At 43.6% G+C, this 26201-nt stretch overlaps 2 protein-coding genes across 13 annotated transcripts in view; one reads left to right on the top strand and one right to left on the bottom strand.

The window, feature by feature from the left end:
• Nucleotides 1–20379, top strand: part of CDH15 (cadherin 15) — a 120117-nt gene extending 99738 nt beyond the window's left edge. For all 8 annotated transcript variants that reach the window (XM_056526033.1, XM_056526029.1, XM_056526030.1 and 5 more), the window contains exons 9-14: nt 4640–4782; nt 12013–12249; nt 13937–14176; nt 18002–18138; nt 19926–20090; nt 20176–20379. In XM_056526033.1, coding sequence (XP_056382008.1) covers nt 4640–4782; nt 12013–12249; nt 13937–14176; nt 18002–18138; nt 19926–20090; nt 20176–20376 — 1123 coding nt within the window. In that variant the 3' untranslated portion in view covers nt 20377–20379. The remainder of the gene's footprint in view (nt 1–4639; nt 4783–12012; nt 12250–13936; nt 14177–18001; nt 18139–19925; nt 20091–20175) is intronic.
• Nucleotides 20380–21016: 637 nt separating this feature from the next.
• SLC22A31 (solute carrier family 22 member 31) overlaps nt 21017–26201 on the bottom strand; it is a 52039-nt gene continuing 46854 nt past the window's right edge. For all 5 annotated transcript variants that reach the window (XM_056526049.1, XM_056526046.1, XM_056526045.1 and 2 more), the window contains one exon: nt 21017–21473. In XM_056526049.1, the coding sequence (XP_056382024.1) occupies nt 21020–21473 (454 nt within the window). In that variant the 3' untranslated portion in view covers nt 21017–21019. The remainder of the gene's footprint in view (nt 21474–26201) is intronic.

Genomic DNA, 26201 nt, shown 5'->3' with positions numbered 1-26201 from the left:
CCGCCATTTCTAAAAAGGGGGAGGTAGTTAGCAGAGTAGAGAGAGGAATAGTGAGAAGTGATATGGACCCCTAAATATTTTATAGTAGAAGAGGACCATTTAAAAGAGTAATTAGAGGGAAGAAGGAGGGACAGGGGTAGGTTCAGAGGGAGTGCCTGTTGTAGCCAGAGAACACACCATAGGCATGAAGAGCTTTGTAAAGATTAGGAAGGGAGAGCAAAGGGGGAGAAAGTGTTAGATGCACATCATCAGCAAATAAGCAAATCTTAAATTCCCTATCATGTAGGGAAATGCCAGTGATATCTGGGTCCCCCCTAATCATAGCTGCCAAAGGTTCAATGCATAAAGTGAAGACCAGGGGGGAAAGCGGACAGCCCGGACGGATGCCATTAGACAGTGGAAAGGCTGGAGAAGAAGCGTGAGGGAGTTTAAGAGAAGCAGTAGGAGAAGAATAGAGACCCTGCAGGGCAGTGAGAAAGTTACCAGTGATTCCAAATTTCTGGAGGGTAGCAAAAAGAAACAGCCACCCTAGCCCATCAAAGGCCTTTTCAGCATCCAAACGGAGAATTAACGCCTGCTCAGACCTCGATTGATTAAGACCTCCTGGTGTTGTCACCGCCCTGGCGGCAAGGGATAAACCCCACCTGATCCTTATGGATCAGAGAGGGGAGAAATGAGCATAAGCGTACCGCCAGAACCTTGGAGAATAGCTTCAAGTCTGAGTTAAAGAGGGTGATGGGTCTATAACTAGAGCAATCATAAGGGTCCTTAGTAGGTTTAGGGATTAGGGTAATTAAGGAGTGCAAAAAGGATTGTGGGATCCCCTCCCCCCTCATAAAGGAATTAAAAAGAGGGACACGTTTAGGGACAAGTGTAGGAGAGAAAGATTTATAGTATAAGTACGTGAATTGTTTCGGGCCTGGGGGGGGGTGACCAGTAGGGAGGGATTTGAGGACGCCTAAGAGCTCTTCCTCCGTTATAGGAGCATTAAGAACCTCACGGTCGGCCTCCGACAAAGTAGGCAAGCCGCATTGGGAAAGATAAACATCAAGAGCAGCATCATGCTCCCCCGGGTCAAGCGGAAGCTGGGAAGGAAGGGAGTAGAGACCAGAGTAGTAGTCAACAAAAAGGTGAGAAATATCAGCAGGGTGGTAGTGGAGAATACCTGAGGAATGCTCGGTCCCGTAGGTGCCTGGCTAACATAGTATGGGCTTTATTATCCTTTTCATAAAAACGTTGCCTGGCATACAGCAGCTGTCTCTCAACCTTATGGAGAGCCAGGTCACCCAGCTGAGCACGAGCAGCCACCAATTGCCGCAAAAGCGGCACTGAGGAAGTGAACAATAAGAGAGTCTCTAGACGTGCAATCTGCGTTCGGAGTTCCCAGGAGCGAGCAAGAGTGTCAGTCGTGCACCCAGAGCAATACAATGCCCTCGGACAACCGACTTGTGGGCTTCCCAAACAGCCTGTGAAGAGACTGAACCCTCGTTGGTAGCAAAATATTCAGTCAGGCACTTCTGAATCGACTCCCGGGAAAGCAGTGATTTTAAGAAGAGAATTGTTAAGACAGCTCCGGAGAGAAGAAGGGGAGGAAGAGAAAGAAAGGAGGACAGGACAGTGATCAGACCAAGAGATAGGCTCAAGAGAAGCATCAGAAAGCTTGCACACCATAGGAAGATTGCCAAAGAAGTAATCTATGCGTGTATGCAGTTTATGGGGGTGAGAGTAGAAGCTAAAAGAGTGCTCCGTCGGATGGTTGATCCTCCACAAATCATATAACGAAGAGGCCCGTATTAACCGCCAAAAAACAGATGCCAGACGTAATTGGGTAGGAGTGGAAGGAACTGCCGTGATCGAATGACGGTCCAGGCAAGGAGAGAAAATAAGATTAAAATCTCCCCCTAGTAACCATGCAGATGAGGGGTACCTATGGAGTCTAGCAAGGACTCGACGCAAAAACGGTATTTGCGACGTGTTAGGGGCATAAATATTACAAAGCCACAGTGGGACCCCACCCAAAACCCCTTCCAGCACCACGTAACACCCCTGTGGGTCGAGAAAGGTAGAAAAAACTTGAAGCGGGCAGGATCGAGAGATGAGAATAGCGACCCCCTGCTACTTTCCTATCAGTAACAGCAGAGTAGGACTGTGGATAGAGATGGTGCAGGAATTGGAAAGATCCAGTATGGTCAAAGTGTGTCTCCTGAAGGAAGACAACATCAACCCACAGCGAGACCAACTCCCTTTGCAATAAACGCCTCTTATATGGGGAGTAAAAGGGGTACTCCGGTGAAAACATTTTTTCTTTTAAATCAACTGGTGCCAGAAAGTTAAACAGATTTGTAAATTACTTCTATTAAAAAATCTTAATCCTTCCTGTACTTATTAGCTGCTGAATAGTACAGAGGAAATTATTTTCTTTTTGGAATTCTCTCTGATGACATCACGAGCACAGTGCTCTTTGCTGACGTCATTATAATAATAATAACTCTTTATTTATTGTTGTCCTTAGTGGGATTTGAACCCAAGGCCCAAGCACTGCAAGGCAGCAGTGCTAACCACTGAGCCACCATACTGCCCTTAGCATACATCTGCTATGCACGGTTGGTAAAATGGACAGAGATGTCAGCAGAGAGCACTGTGCTCGTGATGTCATCAGTGTTCCAAAAAGAAAGGAATTTCCTCTGTAGCATTCAGCAGCTAATAAGTACTGGAAGGATTAAGATTTTTTAATAGAAGTTATTTACAAATATGTTTAACTTTCTGGCACCAGTTGATTTAAAAGAAAAAAGGTTTTCACCGGAGTACCCCTTTAAGGCCCTTCAGGGAGAGACACCTGCCAATGATGGATGTGGAGATGGTGACGGAACCAATGAGGGCACATACTTACAGGATCCAGTGGATGGACTCCCCAACCTTTTTTTTTTTTTTTTATATGTTGTAGTACTTATGTACTACAACATATTTCTAATATATATCCATTATTTATTTTCTGTTTAAAATATTAAATTTTACATCTGAAAACCAGCCACTAGGGGTCTCCCTCCTAGTGGCCAGCTGCAGCCTGACGTGACGTCACAACTGAATTAGGACCGATGCCGGCCGGGCAATTGGTCCTAATTCAGTCAGCCCGCGCTCGCTCCCTGCCTGTCAATCAGACAGGCGGGAGCGAACGCTGTGAATGCCGGTGCTGCGCGCATTGGCTCACTGGCCTCATGTGCAGCCCGTCCCCGGCAGGGATATCTTGCACGGCAGGTCAGCGATGCTCCTATACTCCTCCTCCCTGGGTAGCACATGATCTGTTAATCAGGGAGGAGGAGATCCCAGAGCAGCCTGCCGTGCTATTGGCTGCTCATCTATGCACGCTCCCGATAGGAGCGCAGCATAGATGAGGTGAGGGCAGAAGTTTGCGCCCAGCAGGGGAAGTCGCTTCTGGCAGAGCAAGAGCCGAGCAGCAGAACAGAAGACCTTTATAAGGTAGGAAACAATTTTTAAAAGCCAAGGAGGAGGTTAGGGATATATTAGCAATAGGTAGGGACAGAAAAGAAAATTAAGATGGTGGGAGCTACTCTTCTATCAAAACCCATGCAGAGGAAAAGTTGCCCAGTTTGCCACAGCAATCAATCAGATTCCTTCTTTCATTTTTAATAAAGACTGTGCAAAATGAAAGAATTGATCTCATTAGTTGCTAAGGGCAACCTTTCTTTTGCACTGGCTTTTGCACTAAGTTTTTCCAGCAGTGAATTACAGTCCCCCATTAAACAGTTTTAAAGCAGAAGGTTCCTGGGGTTTACTGCAAATATGTATGTCCAGTCTAAGTGATTGCCATGTAGTACTCAGCAGTGTCCATGTGTTTAAGTATAAGTTTATCGCAGAGCTGAGTTCTTAAAGGGGTACTCCGCCCCTAGACATCTTATCCCCTATCCTTTGGATAGGGGATAAGATGTTAGATCGCAGCGGTCCCACTGCTGTGGACCCCGGGGATCGCTGCTGCAGCACCCCGCTATCATTACTGCGCAGAGCGAGATAGCTCTGCACGTAATGACGGGCAATACAGGGGCCGGAGCATCGTTACGTCAAGGCTCCGCCCCTCGCGACGTCACGACCTGCCCCCGTCAATACAAGTCTATAGGAGGGGGCGTGGGGGTCGTCACGCCCCCTGCCATAGACTTGCATTAAGGGGACGGGCCGTGATGTCATGAGGGGCGGAGCCATGACGTCACGCTGCTCCGGCCCCTGTATCGCCCATCATTACGCACAGAGCGAACTCGCTCTGTGCAGTAATGATGGCGGGGTGCCACAGCGGCGATCCCCGGGGTCCCCAGCAGCGGGACCGTGGCGATCTAACATTTTATCCCCTATTCTTTGGATAGGGGATAAGATGCCAGGGGTGGAGTACCCCTTTAACCATTTTTCAGTAACATATGTTCCTTTAAAGTCCGATGATGACCTATCGTACAGCAGCTATCCCCCAGCTTTTCCAGGTTTCTAAATGGCCAATCTACCAGTGTCACAAATACTACAACTGATTCTATATCACAGAGTAACTGTTAAAAAAAAATAAAAAAAAAGTCTTAGACATACTTATAAGTATAGTAAGTTATATGACCATCTGTTCATTATAGTCTTTATTTCCTAGTTATTCTTTGGTTTCTGACCCTGCAAACTGGCTTCTTGTGGATGCTCAGACTGGACAAATAGGGACCAAATACAGCATGGAACGGAAGTCACCATTTCTACAGAGAGGGTGGTACACTGCACTGATCACTGCTGCTGACAATGGTAAGAGAACAGGCAGATACGCACCTCTCAGCATTTTGATGTGGTTAGTGTGAATTCAAACATTATATGGTCAATCAATGGCCCAGATTTATTAAAACGGTCTTATTCTTGGGCCCTATTACACAGGGCTATTATTGTCCATACAGGCCAATATCAGCCGCCAGCTGCACATCTCTCTCTGATTACAGCAAAGGCCTGCGTGACTGATCCAGCCTTCAGAAGGCTGTGTATATGTGCACTGGTCACCAGATTTTTTTTTCACCAATAAGCCCGGAATGCTGGCATTAAAAAATAAACCAGCACTCACCTTCACAGCCTCTGCAGTAATCCTCTTCATGCTTCTGTGTTCTGACACGCAACACTGTAGCTCAGCATATCTCTGACTGCAGCGGAGTCCCACCTAGTTCACCATTGGGCTCATCTGTGTATGACTGAGATTGAGCTTTTACTGCGACACAAGAAAAAAATAACAAGCAAAGGTGATGTGGCCGCAGTCCAAATAGGACCAACTAGTTGAAACCACCCACCAAACCCCCCAAAATGTTTCACCTTGTACAGTGGCTTTCTCGAGGGCAGATAGGCAGTGGCATGCAAACAAGTCTAACTGGAGATTTTATAATAGAGATGAGCGAACTTTTGAAAAATTCGATTCGGTCGATTTGCCAAATTTCCCCCAAAAAATTTGCGTTGAATCTGTAATAAAAACAGCTATTTCTGGCCTACAGAGAGACTCAATAGGGGTGTAGAACAGTTTGCTTTGTTTAAACACTAATAGACTCCATATGCTTTTTTAAACAAAGCAAACTGTTCTACACCTTTGCTGTGTTAGTGAAATAATACTGTTATTCAGTATGACATGCATGCAGATTATAGGCATTGCTATTAGAATCACTGCTGCAGAGCGACGATGTGGCAGCAGGGAGACTATATGGTGTTAAAATTGAAGAGTTGATAAAAAGTCTTTTTTACTGTCATTTTTATTTAATTTGAATTAAAATTTCGTGAGTACCCATTCTGGTAAGCATCGAGCTAGCAGTCCTCTGCCAGGCGAGATACCACCTGTTCCAGCCCCTGCCTCTCAGCACCCCCCTGACTATGAATGTGTGAATGTTTCAATTTAATCAGTTATGGTTCATTGTTATCGCTCCAAGCTGTTTCATTGGATTCTTGTAATAATCCCACATGTAATATGACGTCGACGAGCATAGAGCCTCAGTCTTGAAAAGATTTCATAATTTTTTTTAAATTTAAGATTCATAATAGATTCCAAAGTTTCATGTCCCGGTGATTACTTTGAACTAATACTGTATGACTACAAAACCCAATCTAACAAGTAGTTACATGGCGGCACAATGACAGAGCCTAAAGGTAGCAGCAGCATGAGTAGACCATAATCTGGCAGAATGACAAAGCCTGGAATTGGAATTTAAGGTAATGTCTCAGGCCCAGCAGCATCACTTAACCATATAGTTGATGAATGACACAGCCTGGAGCAGGCGGCAGCATGAGTAGACACTAGGGCTTCACAATCCTTAAGATTAAAAGATGGATTTTAAAATTTATGCTACCATAAAATATTTGTTGGTAATGTGCCAGGCCCAGCAGCATCAGTAAACTATATATTGGCTGAATGACACAGCCTGGAGGTGGCAAAAGCATGAGGAGACCATATAGTGTCTGAATGGCACAGCCTGGAGGTGGCTGAAGCATGAGGAGGCCATATAGTGGTTGAATGGCACAGCCTGGAGTTTGTGGCAGCATGAGGAGACCATATAGTGTCTGAATGGCACAGCCTGAAGTTGGCTGAACCATGAGGAGACCATATAGTGGCTGAATTGCACAGCCTGGAGGTGGCTGAACCATGAGGAGACCATATAGTGGCTGAATGGCACAGCCTGGAGGTGGCTGAACCATGAGGAGACCATATAGTGGCTGAATTGCACAGCCTGGAGGTGGCTGAACCATGAGGAGACCATATAGTGGCTGAATGGCACAGCCTGGAGGTGGCTGAACCATGAGGAGACCATATAGTGGCTGAATTGCACAGCCTGGAGGTGGCTGAAGCATGAGGAGACCATATAGTGGTTGAATGGCACAGCCTGGAGTTTGTGGCAGCATGAGGAGACCATATAGTGTCTGAATGGCACAGCCTGAAGTTGGCAGAAGCATGAGGAGAGGCCATAGAGTGTCTGAATGGCACAGCCTGGAGGTGGCTGAAGCATAAGGAGATCATATAGTATGTGAATGGCACAGCCTGGAGGTGGCTGAACCATGAGGAGACCATATAGTGGCTGAATTGCACAGCCTGGAGGTGGCTGAAGCACGAGGAGACCATATAGTGGCTGAATGGCACAGTCTGGAGGTGGCTGAAACATGAGGAGACCATATAGTGGCTGAATGGCACAGCCTTGAGGTGGCAGCAGCAGCATCAGGAGTCCTGAAAGTGACCCGGTGATAGAGTGGTGTGTGGCAATACCAGCACCCATTGACGAAGGTGGGTGAAAAAAGATCTGATGCAGATGAATGTTTGTAACTGGGGAGCAGCGCCTTAAATCTGTTTGGCACTATCCATATTTGTGAAGTGTTGGTGTGGCAACATGGTCAATCTACTCTGATGCATCAGGCATTGGTGGGTGGAAATCCTGGCTGATCCATGCCTGACTCCTCTTCACAAAGGTCAATCTCTCCACATTTTTGGTGGATAGACGAGTTCTCCTTGGGGTGACTATGGCCCCCGCCACACAAAACAACCGCTCTGATGGCACACTACTGGCCGGGCAGGACAGCTTTTCCAGGGCAAACTCTGCTAGTTGCGGCCACAAATCAAGTTTGGCTGCCCAGAAGTCCAGTAGATCTTCAAGGTGTGTTGGCATGGGCATGTCAAGGTATGCCACCACCTGCTGGTTTAGGTCCTGCTCCAGGTCTACCTGCTGCTGATGAGTTGCTTCACTATTCGGGTGAAGAAAGGTACTCATCAGCGACTGTAGACTCAGGCTGCTGCTGATGGAGCTGGTACTGCTCCTGCCACCCCACCCCTCCCCAACACCCATGGTAGTGGAAGGGGAGCGCAGGGGTCCCCCCAGATTCAGACCTGCGAGAGGATGGACGATGGCGCCGATAGGCATCGGCCAACTAACTACATAGGATGCCTCTGTAGTAGGTCAGTTTGTCCTCCCTCTCAGTGGGTGTAAAAAAAGGCCCCTATTTTGTGGCTGTAGCGAGGGTCCAATAAGGTGGAGAGCCAGAAGTCATCCCGCTGCCGAATAGTGACAATTCGTCTGTCACTACGCAAGCAAGTGAGCATGCATCATGCCATTTGTGCAAGTGACTCTGAGGGACTCCCTGCCTCCATCTCCACTGCATACTGCCACGGTGTGTCTGGGTCCTCTGTCTCGCTGTCCTAGCTCCTCTGGCTGCTCCTGCTCCTTCTCTCCTGTCAGATTACTAGAAAAACCACCCATTTGGCGAAACCTAAACTGTGCCTGTGCCCCTCCAGTTCAGCCCCCACAGGGCTCATGTGGCCGTGAGATGTAGGCGCACATCTCCAGTGCCCTGACCAGCCATCCTTTCACATGTGTTGTACTAAATGAAGCAGTGGAATCATGTCATTCTTCATGTCATAATCCTGGCGATTTACTAATAATGTGGCTTCCTCAAAGGGCCTGAGCAAACGGTAGGTGTCTCGTATGAGCTGCCACTGGTTCACATTGAAGTTACACAGGGGAGTACCCCTATCCGCTTAGATCATCAAGAAATCGGTGATGGATTTTCTCTGTTCGTATAGTCAGTCCAACATATGGAGGGTGGAATTTCAACGTGTGGCAACGTCACAAATCAGACTATGTTGGGGGATACCGTTCTGATGCTGCAGCTCAAGGAGGGTGTGCTTTGCGGTGTACGAGTGGCTGAAGTGCATGCAAAGTTTCCTTCCCATTGTTAGGATGTTTTGCAAATGGGGGGAACACTTCAGGAACCGCTTCACAACCAGATTGAAAACATGTGCCATGCAGGGCAGGGCAACGCATGCAAGATGTTGTCAGCTACCATGGTTCCCATTTCCAGTTTTTGTGGAGTAACCCATGCTCCGATTTCTTTAGGAATGACTTTTAGCAGTTCCTCCCATATGTGACTTTGTTTGCCAAGGCAAACCATCTGAAGAACAGCGTGACAATGCTGTGCCCTGCACACATGGTATGCTGAAGGGCCACTGAGACTTGTCTGGGCATTGGAGGCTGAGGACACGGTGGAGGATGAGGAGGCAGAGTCTCACACTGTCACAGGACCAACAGCCTGAGAGCGTGGAGGAGGAAGCGGTGTGACCTGTCCAAGTTGGTGTTGTTGCTGTGCAGGACCCACATTCACCCAGTGAGCCGTAAAGGACATGTATTGACCCTGACCACAGTTACAGCTCCAGATGTCGGCACTGCTGTGCACTTTGGTACACACCGACAGGCTCAAGGACTGGCCCACCTTCTCTTCCACAAAATTGTGCAGGGCTGGTACTGCCTTCTTCACAAAGAAATGATGGCTTGGCACTCTCCACCTCAGCTCGGCACAAGCCATTAGTTCTCTGAAAGGTGCAGAGTCAACCACTTGAAAAGGGAGGGACTGCTGCACCAGCAACTTAGACAGGAGCACATTCAGCTTCTGCGCCGTTGGATGAGTGGGTGCATACTGTTGTCTCTTGGACATGGATTGTTGGCGGAATGAATGACTAAAAGTAGGAGGAGCAGGAGCATCTGGAGCGACAGAAGGACGGTATGACATATAGCTCCCTTCAGCTGAGGTGGTGGAGCCTTGGCTGGCTGACAGAGGGAGCGGCGTGCCACTGGGTGATGCAGCAGGCTGGACCACTACATCGGAGCCACGGTTCTCCTAGGCCGCTTCATGGTGGCGCAGCATATGTTGATGCAGGGCCGTGGTGCTGACATTGAGACCCTGGCCACGTTTCACCTTCTGCCGACATATCTTGCATGTGGCTATGTTAACCTCCTCCGGATGCTTGATGAAAAACTGCCACACCGCCGAGTAGCTGATTTTCCCACCAACAGTCTGCACTAATTGACTGTTACTGCCGCCGTCTCCAGGAACCCCTGTTCCACTACCTCCCGGGAAGGTAGGCTGCCGCGAAGCAGGTGGTCTCCCCGGGCACGTTTGGCTCCAGATTTTCCACTTCTGCCACCATGCTGACAGCCAATCATGGTACCACCTTGCTGGCTCAGCTTCTGCCTCACAGGCAAACTGCAACTCTCTTCTCCTGATGATGATGAAGCCCCTTCTGCACCTGGCTCCCAATTGCGATCGGCTTCATCATCAACAAGTGTCTGCATGTCACTGATGTCCTTCTCAGGTTCCTCAACAGTGTCTGCTTCAGGACCCTGAACGCTGGCAACACCGCCACCCACGTCACTCTCCTCATCACTACTTGCCTGCCTAGCGGGGGAAGCGGCAGATGTCTCCTCCACTTCTTGGCTGGGCAGTAGCTGCTGACTGTCCTCTATTAGATGGTCCTCACTGAATTGTGGAGCTGAACCCACAGCATAAAAATACTTCTTTAGAGGAGGGAACAGCATAGGACAGAGGCAATGGGAGGATAGGGACTGCTCCTGGGCCATGCCAACTGAGGGTTGTGTCTGAGGAACCCACTGTCTGTTGACTGGAGGTATCAGATGTCACTTGTGATGAAGTGGATAACCGTGTTAGCCAATCGATGACGGCAGATGGGTTGCTGGTTGAGACACGACCGCTAGCTGATACCGGGAGCTCAGACGCTCAGGCCTCTCGCTGCGACTCCCCCTAGTTTGCTGCGACCTCTGCCACTCCTCTGTGCACATCATGGCACTTCTCTGCCTGACAAACTCAGTGCTTATATGAGGGGAGTACAATACGTTTCACTACGCTTAAAACAGTATTTGTCTAGAACAGCAGCAGGTGTGTACTTTTGCCTGTCCTTTCACAGTATCTATTCCCTTGACAGATTAACAGCTACAAAATAGTACACTACTTAGATGTAGGTATGTGGTATGCACTTATGAGGGCAGAAAAATGCGCTACAGTACACTTAAAAATACGTATTTTTGCACAACACCAGCAGTACACAGTCGCTGTTTACTAAACCCAAAATTGCACTCTCACAGACTATTAGGAATGGACTGCTGGGTATTATACAGTCTACAGACTAGTATAACCAGCAGATTTGTTGTGGAAAAGACACAGAATTGCGCTGAAAAATTATTCCTGCCTCCTCTGCTAAGGTTTATGAATTTGAGGCAGCTTGTTGAAATGTATGAGACAACACACAGCTCTCTGCCCCTCTCTGTAATACAATGCTATAGAAAGGGACTGGGAGGTTAATGGCTGCAGTAAAAATCCTTTTCAGTGAAAAAAATGCACTGCTCTCTGTCCACCAGAACCAGAAATGTGTCTAGGTGGTGAAACGCTGCTGTAATAAGCTTTTCTGTGTAACACACACACAGGATGTCCGTCCTATCTCTCTGCAGTGTAATGAATGAAATGACGAGCCGCAATATGGCTGCCGATTATATAGGGCTGTGACATCACAGGGGTGACTGGCTGCTGATAGGCTGCATCCTGCATGTCATTCAATGTCATCATGCCTACCTGCCTTCCCAGCCCCATGTACTGACATGTGGATCGCGGCCATATTAGCATTAATTGCGAATCAAATTTTTCATGAAATTCGTAACAAATTCGGGTTCGTCAGTTTTGATTCACTCCTCTCTATTTTATAACCTCCTATGATGAAAAACAGTTGATAGACAGATTAGATGTACTACCAATGAGACTGTATTAAGAAGGTAAGGAGTGATCATTGAACCAACCAGTAAGTAGGTGATAATGTATAGCCAAAGGATTTCATGTTCATGTAATACGTTTTGAGTCAGGCACAACTTATTTAAGGGGGAGGCTCCATTTGGGGCCTCTTTTGCAGAATCCGTTTGAATAACTGGACAAAAAATAGCAGTATTTTTAATTTTTTTTGTCCAATTATAATCCAGTAACATGACAGACCTAAACACCAGACAGAATAGTTTCTCTGGATCTATTGGTGCCATCGTGCAGAAGACTGTCCAGTTCCTTTTACTGTTCTAATGGTGAATGGAATCTCCAATGGATGCCCGAATGACGCATCGGACGTAGAATTAAATCTATACTTAGTATATTCTACAATATAACTTACTATACTTTTATGTTCTTCCTGTTTTTCAGCTGTGCCCCCACTAAGCTCCACAGGGACACTATCTGTGGAGGTAATAGAACTTAATGACCATGCTCCAGTTTTGTTGCAGCATTCTGGGGAGTTGTGCAATAGTCCACATCATGGTCAAGGGATACTGCTGAGTGCCACAGATGAAGACATGCCACCTCAGTCACACCCATTCCATTTTCAGCTGGATCAATCCTCCATTGTCCTGACCCTTAACTGGAGCATCAGTGAGGTTAATGGTAAGAAAAAAAATACATATAATTATTCATCAAAGAAATATATTGGGTATTGTAAAAGTATCCCCAACTTTGTTTTGTAATTATATTCACAGTTTAAATCCGGAAGAAAGAAAAAGCATTTATTTGGATTAAATAATACATTTATTGAAAACACATTTGCAAAGACATATATTTAAAATCACCAAAATATAACAATAATAAATAATATTATATATTTTTTTTATTTGTTTTATTGAGAGTGAAAAAACATCAGCACTACAGGTTATACATTGATATAGACATTCGTACAAGATGCAATCAGAAAGAATGTTCAGAAATAAAAGGGGAAAAAAAGCAGTTTACTGACTGGTGCCTTTTCGAGAGTAAAGACACACAATATGGGTGACAACAGAAGAAAAAAATAATAGACAAACATAAGTGTAAATAAAACAAGAACAGATGAAAAGGTCCATTACCACACAATCCAAGGACTATCAAGGGTACAAGAGTTCAAGAAAGGGAAACACTGCTGCCAGGTGAGGGCATCCCTCAGGGGAATCGAAATCACAATCATAGCACTAGGGAACAGGTGACTCAAGGCCATGCAGGTTATTGTAGGAACATTCTCTCAAGGGGGAGGAGCACCATGAATCCCACACATGCTCAAACTTAGCAGGATATTTTCTATTCTTGTAGACCACATGGGAAAAGAGAATGACAGAGCTTACCATTTTTTTGTGAATGTCGGGGGCCTTGGGTCCATCCACTGGAGGGCTATCGCCTTCCTGGTAAGAAATAAGACCTCACATAGGAAAATACGGACATGGTGGGACCACACCACCTCAACCAGAGTATCAAATTGGCATATCAAAGGGTTGTTGGGGGAGCCACCAATGTGGAGAGAAGCTATAATGGCTCACTCCAAAAGGACTAAACATATGGACATGCCAAAATAAGGTGCCAAAAATCTGCCCTAGGGGTATAATGGTGGTGGCATGCATCTGAGGCTGAGCGCCCCATCTTTTGTAGTCTAATCGGGGTAATATAACTATAGTGAATTATACTCAGCTGCATCAGCTTGTTATTGGCAGCGGGAGAAACTAGGGTGTATTACGACAATACCTTCTCCCACTCCTCATTAGACATTGAGAAAGTGTGAGACTGCTAATACCGTACAGCCGGTAAGGGGGAGCGGGAAATTTTAGTCTGGATGAGATGGGTTTAGAGGATAGACACAAGAAGCAGAGGACCCAATTATAACATTTTAGTGATTTTAAATGTATGTCTTTGCAATAGTGTTTTCAATAAAATGTATACTTTTGATCTAAATAAACACTTTTTCTTTCTTTATGGTGTAAATTGTAAATATGCATTGGATCTGTGACCTTAGTGGTATCTTGTGTTTGTATCATATTCACAGTCTTAAATCATGAACAACTCAGATAATATAAATAAGTGTCTGGTGTGAAAGTGCTTGGCAATAATAGATCAGGTAGCATACCCCTTCTTTTTATGTTTACTTATTGGATGCCATTACTTCTTTTAATGGAAATATGAGATCATCTTGGAGTTAACTGAGTGAATATTAGTTTAGTGATTAATCTGAGATTTGGCAGTAAGTTTGCCACTTCAAAGGTCTGTGCTTTAGAACTGAGAGTTCTGCAAAATATGTATGCTCCACCAAGCAAATCTTGTCTCCCCTTTTCAGGTACCCACGTGATGCTGGAATTACTCAGTGAAGTGGAAGAAGGAGTTTACACTCTGCCCTTGCTGGTTTCAGACTCTGGTGACCCACCCCTGGCACAGTTGCACATATTGAATGTAACTGTATGTCTTTGCGATGTGGTTGGCATCTGTAGTGGCAGCGCAGCTCCTCTCTTCAGTTCTGGTACCGATATTAGCCTAAGTGCGCTAATCATTATTCTAAGCAGTGTGGCCTTGCTATTAGGTGAGTCTGGTTTGAGGCTGAAATACAGAATTTTTTTTTGCTACGTGGAACTTTTTTCTTCTTGACAGTTTGAGGTCTTTTTTTTTTTCAAGCATGTTTTAGAATTTTTTTTGGGGCTCTAGCAAAAGTTATACCTCACAAAAAAAGGCTTTTTACAAAGTCAGGTGTAATTTGGCCTGCAAATGGCTCAAAAAAATAAAAATAAAAGACTGTGCACTTAATTTAACATTAACAACAATTTCAAATGTAAAATTTACTGTGTGATCAAAGAGATGTTACACTATTGAATTTAGAGGTAAAAAAAAATGTCAATGTCCTCCTGGCCTGAAATCGGCCAAAAAAGGTTCAATGCTTGGTGTCAGACAGCTGCATTTTATTTTTATTTTTTTTACTAGAGCTCATTATATTTTTCATGCGCATTTATTTCACAAACCTTTATGTATTGGTACTTATTCAGACAGAGACACATACAATTTAACCAAGTACAGCAAAATATATATTTTTTATTTAAATTAAATATTTAATTTAAATATTCAGTGTACAGTCCCACATTGCAACTAATGCATTCGGACAAACAAAAAACCATGCTGGCATGTGGTAGCCAAAGTAGCAGAGTTGTGGCTGGTTGCTATGGGCCAAACTGTCTTTACTTATTACCCATAATGTTTCTAAAATTGTTTCTAATTTAAACCCCACCATGTATACGCAACGTATTTCATGCTGTGCAAACTCCACTGCACTGCGGGAAATACGTTGCATGTTCTTTTGTTAGCTGACATACAGGGCTACCCTGAGGCAGTCATGGTGTGTTCAGTGAGCTTTGGAGGCAGGGCCGTGTGTCACAGTTACGTTGGCACGTGGCTCTGCCTCCAAACCTCACTGAACACAGTCCTGTGTGTCAGCTAATAGAAGAATATGCATTGAATTTCTCACTGTGCAGTGGATTTTGCAGTGTGAAATACGCTGTGTATATGTTGTGTGTGACCCTACTCTTAAAGAGCATTTTTAATCAACATCTTTATCTATCTTAGTTCATGGGTAGAGGATTGGCAACAAAAAAAGCACGTTATCTAAGCAGGGTGTCATACACAGCGTTTTTTAGGCCAAAGTGGGTCTAGCAGGAAGAAGCATAAGTCCTCCCTGTTCCATTACTTCTACTATCTTTGGCTTAAAAAGAAAAAAAAAAAACATTTTTTTTTCTTCAAAACCCACTCCCCTTAGAACAAAAAAATTTGCCTGAAGACCTCTTAATTGTATAGTTTGTCCCTATGCTTGACATATACTTAAGGTAAAGCATATATGCAATGTATATCCATGGGGCCCCATTCAACTGGGAGATACCAAGCGTGTCCCTTGGACCTCCTTCAACTGTATATATATTTTTTTAATAGGCTATTCCATGAAACACAAAGCCTGTAACACAATTTGGGCTCAAAACCCTAGAAAAAACAGTCAGGATTACATAAGTATATGACCTCCAATGTGAATAAGTTTTCTTTACAATGGGGTCTATTGGGACATATTCAACTTATACCTTTACAGTGAAATATATCTGTGGTATACATCTAGGCTTTTTTGCCAACATACATATGTTAAACGGAGGCTAAAAAAAAGGAACTTATTGTCCACAGCAACTAATCAGATTGTTCCCTTTTAGATTTTTTTTTTTTTTTTTTAAAGAGCACCAATCTGATTATTTGTTGTTGGTAATGTTTTCCCATTGCACTAGTTTTCAAAAATGGCTTCACTGATCACAAGATAAAACATGACAAGTAATAGTTTAAAGGGGTATTCTGGTTCCAGCAGTTACGGTTATTCTTTGCATAAATGGAACCTGTCACTGCTAGTTTGGATATTAAACTACAATGGCCATGGTGTAGATCAGTGTTTCCCAACCAGGGTGCCTCCAGATGTTGCAAAACTACAACTCCCAGCATGCCTGAACAGCCTTTGGCTGTCCAGGCATTCTGGGAATTGGAGTTTTGCAACACCTGGAGGCGACCTGGTGGGGAAACACTGGTGTGGATCTTTTCAAATGCATTCCAAACATGCCTCTGCATTGTCCATGTGAATAGCATATAGTACAATGTTATTCCCTTTATGGTGCCAATTGTTCGTCCCCCACTGATGGGTGATGTCACTAGCAGGGGGATATCCATCATCAACCAGGAGGCATGTTTGAAGCTGTAATGGGTGAAATTACAGCACTGACTCCGTGACTTGGAGATGTATGTAGCTTGAGGTAGGCGATATTACATTCAGCATATGCCACAATAAAAGTATAATAATCAAGACAAATATTATTCACCACACAAACATGATAACTGCAATTTAACTGTAAAGTTTTGGGGAGGGTTCCCTTTGATAACAGCCCAGAAGTTAACAGCACAACTAAATCTCTGCTTGCTGTCATTCAATAGTAGGCTTCAAGGTTTAGTTTCAGTGGATTCCTGGTCATGTGATTATGCATCAGAGCTGTGTCTAGTAACAACCTGTGCCCCGTAACTTTATCACATTACTAGGAAAGTTTATCCCCTTGAGGACACAGACAATTTTCATTTTTGCATTAAAAGTTTTTCCTCCTTGCCTTTTAATAGCCATAACTCTTTGAATGTTCCATCTACAGGGCCAATATGAGGGCTTGTTTTATGCACCACCAATTGTAATGCCATCACTCATTTTACCACAAACTCTACAGCAAAGCCAAAAAATTTAAATTAGTAGGGCAACATTTTAAAAAATAAAATCCACATAAATTTTGCAACCTCTATGTGTTTTTGTTTCTATGCAGAGCACTTTCAGTGCAGTTCTGTAGGTCAATACAATTACAATAATAGCCGATTATATAGGTTTAGTTTTTTTTCACCAGCTTTTTGTAAGAAAAAATTTGCACTTTTTTTTATGTATACAGGGCTGTGTAAGGTCAGACTTTTTTATCCCTTTTTATTCATATTTTTGAGATATGAATTGAGCAAAAATCTGCAATATTGGACTTTAGTATTCCTTTTACATAAATGCCATTTACTGGGTGAGTTCATTAATGTTATATTTTAATATTTGAGACACAAATTGCGCTGCCGGAGTCAGAGGAGCCCCCCAAACCCACCGGCATTTGTAATTTTTCCTAAAGATGGCCTCATCAGCATCTAAAGGCTTAATGGTGTGCAGACATCAGTACTAACCTACTATGAAGCAAGCTTAAATCCTGCATTCGCTTCATGGCTGTGCCATACATGTACGGTGCTGTGTATACAGTACCATGCTGCAGTGTGGTAGGTACATTTACAGCACATGTCTCCTAGGGAAGAATTCTAGTGAATTAAATCAAGCAGGGATAATACAAACAAAGAGGAATTGTTACTGGTAATATAGTTTTTAAAAAATTCACAACTTTCCATTGCACAATAGATAATATTTATTTGCTAAAACTAGGATATCCCATTAGGAAAACCCATCATGTTGTAGAGCTAAGACCTAGTTTTACAAAAAAATAAAAAATAACCTGCAAAAGTAGTAATGTCCCTTTAGAGATCTGATCTGACAGAGAACAGTGTTAAAACAATACAAGATGTACTAGACATTCATTGTCATCATTTCTCCTCCATTGGAGCTCAAACTGCAAACAATAGCAGGATCTGCTGTGTCACAGTGACATGTTTTGGTTATGGCTGACTGACTCTTTAAACCTGAGGACAAGGGACTTCTCCAGTAGCCAGGTCAGCAAGACAAAGACAACAATCGCAAATGTCACATGTAGATAAGATCAATGAGAAGAAATATATGCATTTATAGATGTGCAAATAATATGTGTGTTATCTGTTGCAGTTCTTGCTTTGCTGCTTCTCCTGTTGCGTTGTACGGCTAGTAACACAGCACAGAAAGGGTTATTGTCAGACTCTGAGGATGATGTGCGGGACAACATATTCAACTACAATGAGCAGGGAGGAGGAGAGGAAGACCAGGTACCAGAGTGCTTTTTAATAATAACACCTTGCAAAGGTTGCATTTTCCCCCAAAAAAAGTGCCACTCTAGTCTATGGAGTTGAGATACACTACCATCAACAGTCATTAGACAAGAATAGTACTGTTTGTAAGTGAGGGGGAAAAAAGTTGCACCTTTTTCTAAAAGAGTCCATGTTATTTAAAAAACAAACAAACTTGTCATGTCACAGAGACATCAATTCTATGCAGAAGGTGTAGGACTGCATCACAATCGCCAGATAAATAGATGCACGCACAAAGCCAGATGGACTCTAATCAGTTATGCATATAAGTCAAGTGAGAATTCCAGTACCCGATTCCATCTTGGTTTATTTAAGCAGTGCACTCAGGAAATAACAGCCACATTTCAACCCATATTACAAATGCAGGTCTATGTCAAGCCTTAACAATGTAAAGTGCCATTTTATATATACACATGCAACAATCACAATAAATTATCAGTCACACATATAAACACATGTGGTTGAGAACAGTGTCATCACTAAAACCAGCCCTTCATACAAAAATGGACACCCACTGACATGTCATAATATATCAGTGTTCAAATACTTCATAAAAGTGCATAATCACAGTAATCAAATCAAGTGCACATATAGGAAAACACTTTTAAGGCACAGGCAGATTTCATTGAGATAGCAGCATGTTTCCCACTGCGAGTTTGAACTGGCATGGGCTCTCTGCGCCATATTTTTCAGCATCTGAAAATCCACTGCTGAAAATCTGCCGCAGAGAGCCCATCCCAGTTCAAAGTCGCAGCGGGAAACCTCTTTTGTGTCTGTGATTAGAGCAGTGATACCCAACCAGGGTGCGTCCAGCTGTTGCAAAACTACAACTTCCAGCATACCCGAAACACCAGATTAGAGCATTTATTAAATCGCTCTACTATGTCAGCCGTTTATTCGCTTAAAGGGTACTCCAGCACTTACACATCTTATCCCCAATTCAAAGGATAGGGGGGCCCCGCCGCTGGGGCGGAGCGGAGCCTTGACGTCACAACGCTCCGGCCCCGTGAACGACAGTAATCAGACCCAGAGCGAACACGCTCCGGGGACTGATTTTAAACGGGGTGCGGCGTGCAAGATCACGGGGGTCCCCAGCGGCGTGACCCCCGCAATCAGGCATCTTATCCCCTATCCTTTGGATAGGGGATAAGATGTCTAAGCGCCGGAGTACTTCTTTAACATAATGTGACTATGTAAATAAAAGGGTGTGTGTTCATAGGACCAGCAGGGGGAGTACCCCCTCCTATTGCTAGAAGACACAGCACTGACTCAGAAGAGCAGTGCGTCCATACACCTAAGGTATCACATCAATAGAGAAAAAAGAAATAAAATGAAAAGATAACCAAATGTAAAAAATAAATTAAAAATAATTAATTGTAATAAGGGTGCTACTTCCAATCACAAGGCAAATTACACAATCATAAACCTTTGTTACTATTATGACATTCTCAAACCCTACCTGCCACATAGGGGTTCACGCCAACCTGATTGGCCTCACTGCCTGGGAGAAAAAAAAAAACACCCATCCATTGGGTGGGATGAATTAGTTCACCACAGGGGCTTATTTCCACTATAAACTACTAAAATAAACCAAGATGTAACTGGATGCTGGAATTTTCACTTGTTTTATCCATGTCACAGGGACACTTTAATCTCTTGCAGCCACATGTTTTAGTTCCCTATCGGTAACAGCAGAAAGGGGCAGGTAGTGGTAACTAACAAAACTTTATCCTCATATCACATAGGATGCATATGATATGAACCGCCTCAGGAACCCAGCCATGGCAGTGCCACCATCACCTCGTTTCAAGCCTCCAATTCGGAGAGATGCTCCCTACAGTCAGACACTTCCTCGCTATCCTCGAAGACCCTCTGACCGTCCTTCTGACATTGCAGACTTCATACAAGATGTGAGTTCTTGGATTTTGCCATTGTCATTTTCTGGGTGGCTTGTGACCACTACTCGTAACCACTATTCATTTGTCCTTTTTGTAGGGATTGCATGCGGCGGATTCAGACCCCAGTGTTCCCCCTTATGACACTGCATTGATTTACGATTATGAAGGAGAGGGGTCAGTTGCTGGAACCCTGAGTTCCATCTTATCTAGTGAAGGTGATGGTGATCAGGATTATGACTATCTGCAGGAGTGGGGTCCACGCTTCCGCCGGCTGGCAGACATGTATGGCAAGGAGTGACTATTAGAGCTACTTTCCACGAAAAGACAATTAATTTCATCCTATGCTTTAGCTGAAGGCACTACACAAATCTTTTTTGGGGATCAGTATTTGCTAAAAGATTTGGTGAATATTTTCCACACCAATCCCAGTGTATATATTGATGGTTCTGTATTGTATATGTCCTATTTTTGTGTAGATGACCAGTCAGACAGAGGCAAATTGACATGGTAGGGCTCCATGTTACACAAGAAGATTAATTCCCAAGGTTAAATAATTGTTTACAGTACGTGTAAGGCAGAATTCTTATTTATGTAACAGCAAGAGGGTGGGACCAGTTTCTGAGATGAGGCGGTGTAGGGTGATGTAGATAACACTGGGTGCATCAGCAGAGAGGCAGTGGGTGCTTACTTTGTCCCTGGCCTTCATCCTGCAGAAGGTTTGGTAAAAGTGAGAGGGTTAGGGAGCTGGGATGCAGAGAAACAAGGGAATTTCGTATGAATGCACTGGGATCAAGTCTGAGGACAAATAAATAATGGAGCATCACTGGCAGGAGTACGTCGATGGTTCCACATTATGGAAAAGTTCCTCATAATTCCACATTTTATACATGTAATAAAAAAAATAATCTTTGTGGCAAAGAGGTGTCTTGTTGGTAATCTCCCTAATCAGACATGAGAAAAACCGGTTCCCGATGTTTGGGGAACAAATTATGTTCTGCTTGCTGCAGTCCATTTAAATCGTTGGTCAGAGCTTTATTATCTTGTCCATTTGTAGAGTTCGTTCTAATCATTTTCTTTGTGGAGCTTGCTAGACGGGCATAGCTATCTGGGTTGTAGTCAACACGAGGCTTGTTGTGGGAAAGCAGGGGCACTGCATCCTGAGTAGCTTGTAAGAGGAGTGGTGGACGACGCAGGCTGTCTGCTTGCCTCAGAGTGTCTGGGAGACCCTTCCTTTTGGTTTCTGGCAGAAGCAGAAGACTGAGGACTGCCAGGATACAGAAGGATGAAAAAACAACGTGGTGCAGGAAGAACCCGGATCTCTGCTGAAGAACAATCATAGGAAGAGAAGCACGACCGAACATACTAAGTCCCAGAATAATGCCCAGGACAGAGCCCCTAAATGAAAGATAAAAAAATATATCATATTACATGCTGTTCATCCATTATAGAAAGAATTAACCGCTGCTTTAGTTGGCCTTCAGGTTATGACTATTTTTTCATTTATCCCCATCTTCCCTGTGGGCTTTTTTGTTAGTTTTTCTTTTTTTTTTACTTTTGGAAAATTTTGGGTTTTATGGCATTCACCATGTGGTATAAAAGGTGTGTTAACTTTATTCTCTAGGTCAGTATGGTGATGGTGATGCCAAACTCATATGTAAATAAAATAAGGTATAGAGTTTTTTTTGTCTTTTTATTGTATAGTAAAAACATTTTTTTTTTCTGTTGAAGGAGCTTTGTGAAAACATTTTTTGTGGGAGGATTTCATTGGTACCATTTTGGGTACATAACCTGTTTTCATTGCTTTGTATTCTATTTTTGAGAGGTGGAATTGAATATAAATATATTTTATAAAAATTATATATATATATATATACACCTTTTGTTTTTCTACTTAAAAAAATGTATATATACTTTTTCTTTTTAGTTGGTATGCATCGCCATATTCTGATCCCTTTAACTTTATGTACCATTTTTGATTACTTTTTTTCCCACGATTTCTGGGATGTCATATGACCAACAAAACTACAATTCTGGGATTGGGTATTTTTTTTTCTATTTACAGTATTCTCTATGTGGGATAAATAATATTATACTTTAATAGTTCAGACTAGGGATTGACCAATATTGTTTTTTTTAGGGCCGATACTGATACCGATAATCGGTGGAGGTTAGGGCCGATAACTTATACCGATATTGCGGTATAAGTTATCGGCTATTTATCCCCCCGTGACACCGCTGCAGATCATTGATTTAAAGCGTGCATTTTAAATCAATGCACTGAAGTGGCTTTTGAGGTGCCATAGACTGCCGCTGCCACCCACTACTCTCCCCCTGCCTGTCCGGGGGTCCTGAGACCTATCACTGCCACCCCGACCCACCCCGCACCGCGACAGCCCCCCCCCCCCGGCCCAGCCCCATTGCCTCCCCCATCCCCGGTTTTATAATTACCTGTTCCCGAGGTCCACTCTACATCTGGCTCCGGTAGCGTCCTCCTGAACGGTCACTGTGCGCACTGACGGTGAAGTCACGTCGCGCACGTCACTGCGCACAGCGTAACGCAGGACGCAGTGACGTCACGTCGCGCACGTCACTGCGCACAGCGTAACGCAGGATGCAGCAGGAGCAAGAAGAAGCGTGGCCCCGGAAACAGGTAATTATAAAACCGGGGATGGGGGAGGCAATGGGGCCGGGGCGGTGCGGTGGGGGGTGCGACGCGGTGCGGCGGGTCGGGGGGGCGGTCGTGGTGCGATGGGTGCGGTGCGGGGCATTATCGGCAAGGTAATAGCCGATACCGATAATGCCCAAAATCGTGATTATCGGCCATACTGATAATCGGTCGATCCCTAGTTCAGACATTTCAGCACACTACACAACACTTTTTTTTTTTAGTTCCCCTTAGGGGCCTTATAAAATCAATAATTTGACTGAACAGTATGTATGTACTGTTTTATTGGTGCTCTGCCAGTAAGCACAGATCTAAGAGCAGCCACACACAAAGGCCTTCAGAAAGGTCCTGACTACCATGACACCTGATTCGCATTCCATAATATTCCCATGGGGGTGTTAACTGAAATCTGACAGGAGGAGCACCTGTCAAAATAACTCCCTAGTTACCAGTGTTGCTATCGACAAAACCATACATTTACATATTTTTGCAGAAACTGCACAGCTCCCATAACATCGTGGAGTGGGGAGGGCACATCGTGGAGTGGGAAGAGCTTAAGTACACCAAGTTGCTGTCTACTGGGGCAGTATTATAAATGTTAGTGATCATGTTATATAGATCATTTTTTGATTAGGTAGGTGACAAATGTAGCCTGGGCAGTTTCCACTCCACTCCCTACTGCAGATGAATTACAAGTGTTACTGTTGTTAGAAACAACTTTCTTCCATTTAATACTTCCTTAAAAACAAGCATTTTCCTAATATCCTTTATTAAAAAATGTGATTGCCAAAGATGTGAAAAAAGGGTTTCAAAAATGACCACTAGGGGTCTCTGTCTTTTTAATTTGCAAACAAATCCTGAAAATCCATCCTTTTTGGTCCTTAAAGGAGAACTCCGATGCTCTAAATGAATACTATAATGTAGCCTAGACTCCTACCTTTCCAAAGATGCCATTTCCACGCGAATCGGTCCAGCTGTTTGTCCGCTATGCCCATCCGAAAATCCGGTCACTTCCGGGTACAGTGCATATGGAGTGTAGCGTAAAAGACTACATCTCCCATAATGCATTAGTCTAATTTCCTGTTCGCTCCTGCCCTCCCCCTGATTTATCGGCCAGCGGCGATAACGATGTGCGCATGCGCACAGCTATAATGTAGATTAGCCAGCAGCGTTTGCTGAGCTAAGCCTATGGCAGCTCAGCAAACCCGAATAAATGAATAGATTAGCGAGGGGGGGTAGCCGACTCCGGGCTAGGAGACCGGCAGAGCCCGCGCTGACTCATGGGAGGTATGAGTAACCGGGCTAAGATGGCGGCGGAGCAATGAAAAAAGAAGTCGAGCGTCATCAGAAAACTGAAAAGTACAGAGCTTCCGGTGAGCGACAGAAAGAAGAGGAGGACCGGGATCCTTACCATATGGACAGAGTAAGTACATTATAATGTTATATAACTTTCTTTAATGCTTTTTTTTCACAGGTAAAATTTTTCACCGGAGTAGTCCTTTAATGCTCTATTCACACTTACAGTATTCTGTGCAGATTTGATGCGCAGGATTTTCTGCTGAAGATTTCAATGTAAACTTAACACTGCTAATCATGTGCATCAAATTTGGGCAGAATACTGTACGTGTGAATAGACCCTATAAGGACCAAAATATCTGTGGGGAGGGAGGTGTGGTTATCTCTATTCTGCTCCTAAGAGCACAGACAAGATGCAGACAGATTGCAGTCTATAAAGGGGTATTCCAGTGAAAAACATTTTTTTTTCATATCAACTGGCTCCAGAAAGCTGCTGAAGTTGAGTTGTTCTTTTCTGTCTGACTACAGTGCTCTCTGCTGTTTGTCTCAGGAACTGTCCAGAGCAGGAGAGGTTTGCTATGGGAATTTACTCCTACTCTGGACAGTTCCTGAGACAGACAGACAGAGGTGTCAGAGAGCACTGTTGTCAGACAGAAAAGAACAACAACTTCAGCAGCTGATAAGTACTGATAGGATTAAGATGTTTCAATAGAAGTAAATTACAAATCTGTTTGACTTTCTGGAGCCAGTTGATATGAAAAGAATTATCACTAAGAGAAGCATTTACATGCACAGTGACAAGCAATACACGGTTCTGAACTATTATTTGTATGCAAAATGATATCTCTTTGGTCATTTTAAGAACTAATTTCCCGTGTATGTGCACCATATAGGTTCCACATTGTTGCTTTAGGGTTTTAACCCCTTAAGGACCCAGCCCATTTTCACATTAAGGACCCAGGCATTTTTTTGCACATCTGACCACTGTCACTTTAAGTATTAATAACTCTGGGATACTTTTTCCTTTCATTCTGATTCTGAGATAGAATATGTCACGAGAAAACTACTTTTATGGTAGTGGTAAATTTTAGTCGATACTTGCATAATTTCTTGGTGAAAAATTAAATTTTACAATTTAGCATTTTGAAGCTCTCAGCTTGTATGGAAAATAGACATACCAAATAAATTACATATTGATTCACATATACAACCTGTCTACTTTATGACTGCATCATAAAGTTGACATGTTTTTACTTTTGGAAGACATCAGAGGGCTTCAAAGTTCAGCAGCAATTTTCCAATTTTTCACAAAATTTTCTAAATCGGAATTTTTCAGGGACCAGTTCTGTTTTGAAATGGATTTGAGGGGCCCTCATATAAGAAATAGCCCATAAATGACCCCATTATAAAAACTGCACCCCTTAAAGGGGTACTCCGGTGGAAATTTATTTTTAAAACAACTTTGTGGCAGAAAGTTAAACAGATTAGTAAATGACTTATATTAAAAAATCTTAATCCTTTCAGTACTTAGCTGCTGAATACTACAGAGGAAATTCTTTTCTTTTTGGAACACAGTGCTCTCTGCTGAAAATGAAAAATTTAGGGTAACACCAGCATTTTAGTAAAAAAATTTTTTTTTTTCCATTTTCCCATCCAACTTTAACGAAAATTCGTCAAACACCTGTAGGCTCACTATACCCCTTGGTACACTCCGTGAGGGGTGTAGTTTCCAAAATGGGGTCACATGTGGGTATTTATTTTTTTGCATTTATGTCAGAACCGCTGTAAAATTATCCACCCCTTTGCAAATCAATTTAGACCTCAAATATACATAGTGTGCTCTCTTATTGTGAAATAAAAAAGTATGGGGCAACACTAGCATGTTAGTGTACATTTTTTTTTTTTTTTACACTACCAGGCTGGTGTATACCCCAACTTTTCCTTTTCATAAGGGGTAAAAGGAGAAAAAGCCTCCCAAAATTTGTAACACAATTTCTCCCGAGTACGGAAATACCCCATATGTGACCCTAAACTGTTTCCTTGAAATACGACAGGGCTCTGAAGTGAGGGTGCGCATTTGAGGACAAAATTAGGGATTGCATAGGGGTGGACATAGGGGTATTCTATGCCAGTGATTCCCAAACGGTGTGCTAAACTCCCAG

Source organism: Hyla sarda, chromosome 6 (assembly GCF_029499605.1).
Source record: "Hyla sarda isolate aHylSar1 chromosome 6, aHylSar1.hap1, whole genome shotgun sequence".
Taxonomy (NCBI): Eukaryota; Metazoa; Chordata; class Amphibia; order Anura; family Hylidae; genus Hyla; species Hyla sarda.
Note: the sequence above shows the minus strand (reverse complement) of the source record. Positions and strands in the feature narration are given on the sequence as shown.